The sequence below is a fragment of the Trichechus manatus genome, unplaced genomic scaffold (assembly GCF_000243295.1).
Source record: "Trichechus manatus latirostris isolate Lorelei unplaced genomic scaffold, TriManLat1.0 scaffold00087, whole genome shotgun sequence".
In the NCBI taxonomy this organism is placed as follows: Eukaryota; Metazoa; Chordata; class Mammalia; order Sirenia; family Trichechidae; genus Trichechus; species Trichechus manatus.
The window spans coordinates 9,507,748-9,514,764 of record NW_004444023.1 but is presented as its reverse complement, the minus strand read 5'-3'; the positions used below and the strand labels follow the sequence as shown (position 1 = coordinate 9,514,764).

Here is a 7,017-nt window from a genome sequence, read left to right as displayed (position 1 = left end):
AGAGGACAGGAAAGCTGGCGATAGGGAACCCAAGGTTGAGTAAGGACAGTGCTGACATGTAGTGAGGTTGTTAACCATTGTCACAGGGCAACATGTGTACTAACTGTTTAATGAGAAACTATTTGGTCTGTAAACCTTCACCTAAAGTACAATAAAAAAATTAAAAAAAAATAAAAAGATTACAGCCTTGGAAATCCTATGGGGCAGTTCTACCCTGTCCAATAGGGTTGCTATGAATTGGAATCATCTCAACGGCCATGGCGTTTTTGGGTACCATTTACTAAAATACGTACTTTTGTTATCCCCATTTTACAAATGGGGAAGCAGAAGTACAGGGAGATTAAGGAAACTGTCCAAAGCAGTTGGAAGCTCCAGCTTGGAAGTGGCAGAGCCAAGATTTGAAGGCGGGCGATCTGGCTTCTCTTCACCATTCTGCCTAACTGCATCAGTGTGTTTTAGGAACCAAACTGATTCTCTGATGTGCTCTTCTTCCACCAGACGGCAGAAGCCTCATCTTTATCACAACCTTCAGCTGCCTTTCCATCTTCCTCAGCTTCCTCTCTGTCTTCATCATCTACAGATGTGTTCCGAATGGTGAGTTCAGGAAAGAATGGATTCACCACTCCGGGAAGTGAAAGATCCCTGGGTGGCACAAATGGTTAAGCGTTCTATACTGGCTGAAAGGTTGGCGGTTCAAACCCACCCAGTGGCACCACGGAAGAAAAGCCTGGTGGTCTGCTTCTGAAAGGTCACAGCCTTGAAGACCCTATGGACAGTTCTACTCTGCACACATGGGGTCACCATGAGTTGGAATAGATTCAGTGGCAACTAACAACGATAACAAGGTGCAAATCACCATGTTTTCACAAAGTCATGGTATTAGTAGGTTCTACACAAGAGAGTCCTGGTGCAGTGGTTAAGTGCTCAGCTGCTAAAATGAAAGATCAGCCGTTCGAACTCACTAGCTGCTCCATGGGAGAAAGATGTGGCACCTGCTTCTGTAAAGATTTCAGCTTTGGAAAGTCTATGGGGCAGTTCTACTCTGTCCTGTAGGACCACTATGAGTCGGCATTGACTCAACAGCAAAGGGTTTGTTTTTTTAACACAAAAGAGCAGTTCTACTCTGTAGCACACGTGGTTGTCATGAGTCGGAATTGGCTCAATGGCAACTAACAACAACAACTCTAACCTGAAAGTTGGTGGTTCGAGCCCACCCAGTGCACCGAGAAAGAAAGGCCTGGCTATCTGCTGTAAAGATTACAGCTAAGAAAACCCTATGAAACAGTTCTACTCTGTAACACACAGGGTCACCATGAGTAGGAATTGGCTCAACGGTAAATAGGTTTGGTTTTTTCTGAGGGAGATGTAAAGGATTTTATTTAATTTATCTAATGATAAAATCCTTTCTATTTTTTTAAAATAGATTCAGCACGTGAAGAATCCACCAGGAGGTAGATATTCTTGACATATTGCATGTTCCGCTCAACCCCTGTTCCATTCCCCAGAGGCACCATTTGCGTATCAGTGATTCCAATGTCCAACCCTACCCTGGCCCTCTTCCCCAGCCTCTCTCAGCCCTTGCTGGAATCCTGCTCCTCTCTTCTCCAGTGCCCTTATCCTCTCCCTAAATTCTTCAGATCCCATACTTCAATGGGTTTCTCTCTCTCAGAACCAGCCATTCTGATTTTCCCAAGCAGGAGGCAACAGGTAAGTGAGAAATGATAGAATCTTGGGTGCAAAGGTTAAAGTCTGACTCCTGCAACCTGGGAACTAATTTTTTTTTTTTCCTCTTGCTCATATATAGATTTCTCCAAGCCAGAAAGGACATCTCTCTTGGTGAGTTCTCCCTTTAGGAATTCCCTAAGAACTCAACTGGGAAAGTAAAAGATCCCTGGATGGCACAAATGGTTAAGCACTCAACTACTAGCTGAAAAGTTGGTGGTTCAAACCCACCTGGAGGCATCTCAGAAGAAAGGCCCGGTGATCTGCTTCCAAAAGGTCACAGCCTTTAAAACTCTGTAAAGCAGTTCTATTCTGCACACATAGGGTCGTCACGTCTGCCTCCTGGTTTGGCCCATATACTCTGGCTTCTGAGTATCTATGTTCCCAACTCACACAATAGATAGGCAGTCAGATAGCATAGTGGTTAAAAAATACGTTTTGAATTCCAGAATAGCTGGGTTCCAGCCACCAGTGTCTACTATTTACCACCTGTGTAGTCTTAGCCAAGGTTCTGGGGTGGCACAAATGGTGTGAGCTTGACTACTGACTGAAAGGTTGGCAGTTTGAACCCACCTAGCGGTGCCATGGAAGAAAGGCCTGGAGATCTGCTTCTGTAAAGATTACAGCCAAGAAAACCCTTTGGATCTCAGTTCTACTTTGTAACACATGCGGTTGCCATGAATTGGAATGGACTCAATGGCAATGGGTTATTTTATTTTATTTTTTAATGATATTTTATTGTGTTTTTGGTGAAGGTTTACAAGCAGTTTAGCTTTCATTCAACGATTTCTACACAAGTTGTTCAGTGACATTGGTGACATTCTTCACAAGGCATGAACATTCTCGTTATTTCCATTCCAGTTGTTCCATTTCCATTAATCTAGTTCCCTGCCCCCTTACATTCTCATCTTTGTTTTAAAGGAATTGTTGACCATTTGGGGTTTTTTGGTTTTGGGTAGTCTTAGACAAGTCACTAAATCCTTGTTTCCTTAATTTCCTGTCATGTCTTGTTAATTGCCCTCTAGTTGGCTCTGACTCATGGTGACTTTATGTATAAACAGAATGAAATGTTGCCCGGTCCTGTGCCATCTTCACAATCTTTGGTATGTTTGAGTTCATTATTGCAGCCACCATGTCAATCCATCTCTTGGTAGCTTTCCTTCATTTTCACTGACCCTTCATGTTACCAACCATGTTGTCCTTTTCTAGTGATTGGTCTTTCCTGATGACGTGTCCAAAGTAGGCAAGTCAAAAAGACTAGATAGGAAGCTTAGGGGCCAGGGAGTTCGTGTTAATGGAGAGGAACAGTTCGGAAAAGGAGGGTGAGAATTGTTGCACAACTTGAAGAATGTAATCAATGTCACTGAACTGTGCATGTAGAAAATGTCGAGTTGGTCTGTTTTCTGTGTCTATTCTCCACAACAAAAATAAAATAAATTATTAAAAAAAAAAAAGTAAGCGAGTCGAAATCTCACCATCCTCACATCTAAGAAACTCTTCCATATATAATGGGAATCAAAATCTTCATTTAAAAACTTGTTGTGTGAATTCAATGATAACATAAATATGAAGAGCTTATTAGTGTGTCTGAGAAATTTTAAATGTTAGATTATTGACATCAATTAACAAATTGTTAATCTGGCATATTTGAAATCTTGGATTAATGGCATCAATTAGTTGATGATAATATTATTATAATATAATGATTGTTGTTGTTGCAGGAGCCCTGGTGGCACAGAGGTTAAGCACTCAACTATTAACTAGAAGGTTGGCGGTTTGAACGCACCAGCAGCTCGGCGTGAGAAAGATGTGGCAGTCTGCTTCCATAAAGATATACTGCCTAGGAAACTCTATGTGGCAGTTCTACCTTGTCCTACAGGGTCGCTATGATTTGGAATCGACTCCATGGCAGTTGGTGATGTTGTTGTTAATTGCCGTCAAGTTGATTCCAACTCATGGCAACCCCATGTGTGTTAGAGTGGAACTGCTCTGTAGGGTTTTCAAGGCTGTGACCTTGTGGAAGCAGATTGCCAGGCCTTTCTTCTGAGGTGCCTCTGGATGGGTTCAAACTGCCAAGCTTTTGGCTAGTAGTTGAGTGCTTAACCATTTGTGCCACTCAGTTCACAGTTATGATACTATAACACTATAATTCAATATTAGGTGCCTGGTAGTTATTCTTTGTTGTAGTGATTTGTTATCATTGAGTCCATTCCAACTCATGATGACCTGTTCTTATAGGGTGATAACTCTTATTCGCAAAACCACACATTTGCATTATGTTTTATGAACACCGGTTATAAGTGATTGTGAGTAGTGGAGGCACAATGGTTAAGCACTCAGCTGCTAATCCAAAGGTCGGCAGTTCGAACCCACCCAGTGGCTCTACAGGAGAAAACCTGGCCTTCTGCTCCTGTAGAGATTACAACCTAGAAAACCCTATGGGGCAGTTCTGTTCTGTCACATGGGGTTGCCATGAGCTGGAATCGACTCGACAGCACCCAACAACAACAACAACAGTATTGTTATATTAATACTATAGTCAAAACTCTCATTCTTCCTAAAGCACAGTCGCTCTAGAACAGTGCTGTCCAGTAGAACTTTCTTTGGTGATGGAAACATCCTATGTTATGTATGCTGTTCAATACAACAGCCATGAGCCACATATGGGCTATTGTGTATCTAAAATGTGGCTAGAGCAACTGAGGACCTTAATTTAAAATATTTAATTAATCTAAAGTTAAGTAGCCACATGTGGTTAGTGGCTGCCATACCGGACAGCAAAAAACAAACCCATTGCTGAGGAGTCAATTCTGACTCCTAGTGACGCTGTAGGACAGGGTAGAGCTGCCCCATAGGGTTTCCAAAGAGCGGCTGGGGGATTCAAACTGCCGACCTTTCGATTTGCAGTCAAGCTCTTAACCACTGGACCACCAGGGCTCCACCATAGTCTTGGATGATTTGTCAGGTTTGACAGGAGGAAGTGAGAGTCGCGCAAGAAGGCCAGAAAACAAATAGGATTTTTTTTCCTATTATTCTTTTTTTGTTTGTTTAATTTTTTATTATGCATTAGGTGAAAGTTTACAGAGCAAATTAGTTTCCCATTCAATAGTTTGTACATAAAATGCTCCATGCCATTGATTTCCTTCCTCACAATGTGTCAGCACTCTCCCCATTTCCGTCCTGGGTTACCCATTTCCTTCGTCCTGGTTTTCTACTCCTTCCTGCCTTCTCATCTTTGCTTTTGGACAATGTTGCCCTTTTAATCTTGTATAATTGATTGTTCTAAGGAACACTTTCCCCTTGGGTGTTATTGTTTATTTAATGGACCGTCTATGGTTTGGCTGAAAGGTGGTCTCAGGGAATGGCTTCAGTTCCAGTTCAGAAGGGTGTCTTAGGGCCGTAGTCTCAGGGATTCCTCCAGTCTCTGTCAGACCAGTGAGTCTGGTCTTTTTTGTGAATTTGATTTTTTGTTCTACAGTTTTTCTCCCACTCTATTTGGGACCTTCTGTTGTGATCCCATTCAGAGCAGTTGGTAGTGGTAGCCAGGCACCATCTAGTTCTTCTGGTTTCGGGGTCATGTAGGCTGTGGTTCATGTAGCTCATTAGTCCTTTGGACTAATTTTTCCCTTGAGTCTTCGGTTTTCTTCACTCTCCTTTGCTCTGGACAGTAAGAGACCAATAGATGTATCTTAGATGGCTACTCACAAGCTACAAATAGGATTCAGTACTCACAGGTCCAGAGAGGAAACCACAGCACACCTCCATGCAAGACCACACAGGGGTCTGTGCCCAGGCCAAGGCAACAAGTTGGGATCCTAGGAGAGTCTTGGGTCTTGGGGTCAGTGCATACCGAAGTCTTATTGATCAATTAGGGCATTGGCTCAGGAAAAGGAGTCCCTGGGGGATGCAAATGGTCAAGTGCTCGACTACTAGTCGAAAGGTTGGCTGTTCAAACTCACCAGAGGCACCTCGGAAGACAGGTCTGGTGATGTGTTTCTGGAAGGTCACACCCTTGAAAACCCCATGGAGCAGTTATACTCTGCACACATGGGGTCTCCATAAGTCAGAATCGACTTGACAGCAACTAACAACAACAATAAGCATGGGAAAAGGGAGAAGTTTTAATCACCGGCACCCATATGGAACGTGGCCAGAAGGGGCTAGGAGTACTGGTTACCCGACGATAGCAGTGAGGTCTCTATCATGGGAAACCATATGGAGCATGGCCAGGAGGGCCAGTTAGAGCCCACAACTGCTGAGAGACTGGGTGACAAGATAGGAACTGCCGTACCAGAAACCGGGTGAAAGGGCAATTGTTGTTGTTGTTTGGTGCCACCGAGTCAGCCCCCAACTCATGGCGACCCCATGTGTGTTAGAGCAGAACTGTGCTCCATAGGGTTTTCTTGGCTGTAATCTTTATGGAAGCAGCTGTCCAGGCCTTTCTTCCATAGAGCTGCTGGGTGGGTTCACACTGCCAACCTTCGGGTTAGCAAGCCTCTTGCACCACCAGGGCAGCTAGGAGGAATTAAAGAATGCCGAGGCAAGAAGCTGTGGAAACCCGAATTGGCCTTATGACAGTCTCTTTTTCTCAAAGGCTGAAGACCCCAAGGTGAACACAAGGGCACCATGTGAAGCAGCTTATGTCCCCACCAAGGAGCCCCTAGGAGCTTGTGAATTACAACCCTGAAGGTGTAGAAGGAAGCCAGCAGGAACCACTGGAGAAGGACTTCTACGGGAAGGAGAGCCTGGATTAAGACACCTGGGGTGCCTAGGAATATGGAAACCCAGTGTTCCTCACTCATAATCCATATTAATCAAAATAATTTTCTCTCTTTTGCTTCCATGCCTCTCAAAACTTACTGGGTGGGTTTTCATGAAATTTGGAGTGTGAGTTTAGGATGATGTGACTTAAAACAAAGGCTGAGAAGCAAAGATTATGAATGGTTATCAGGGGTGGGAGGGAAGGGAAAAGGGGGAGTTTTTGTTTGTGGGGTGCTATGGATTGAATTGTGTCCCTCCAAAATATGTGTTGTAAATCGTAACCCCTACACCTGTAGTAGGAGCCCTGGTAGTACAGTGGTTAAGCACTGGGCTGCTAACCAAGAGGTCAGCAGTTCAAACCCATTAGCTGCTTTGTGGCAGTTCTACTCTGTCCTATAGGGTCGCTATCAGTGGGATTTATACCTGTGGTTATAATTCCACTTAGGAATGGGTTTTCTTTGTTATATTAATTAAGCAATATTAGTGTAGGGTATGTCTTGAGTCAATTTCTTCTAAGATATAAAAACAGCAGAT

At 43.6% G+C, this 7,017-nt stretch overlaps 1 protein-coding gene across 4 annotated transcripts in view; it reads left to right on the top strand.

The window, feature by feature from the left end:
- Positions 1 to 6,710, top strand: part of LOC101355883 (V-set and transmembrane domain-containing protein 1) — a 26,943-nt gene extending 20,233 nt beyond the window's left edge. For 2 of the 4 annotated variants that reach the window (XM_023736322.1, XM_023736324.1), the window contains exons 5-9: positions 499 to 594; positions 1,424 to 1,451; positions 1,670 to 1,707; positions 1,805 to 1,836; positions 6,317 to 6,710. In XM_023736322.1, coding sequence (XP_023592090.1) covers positions 499 to 594; positions 1,424 to 1,451; positions 1,670 to 1,707; positions 1,805 to 1,836; positions 6,317 to 6,409 — 287 coding nt within the window. In that variant the 3' untranslated portion in view covers positions 6,410 to 6,710. Of the gene's footprint in view, positions 1 to 498; positions 595 to 1,423; positions 1,452 to 1,637; positions 1,708 to 1,804; positions 1,837 to 6,316 lie in introns of all 4 variants that reach the window. The other 2 variants (XM_023736323.1, XM_023736325.1) reach the window with 2 other exon arrangements.
- Positions 6,711 to 7,017: the final 307 nt, after the last annotated feature.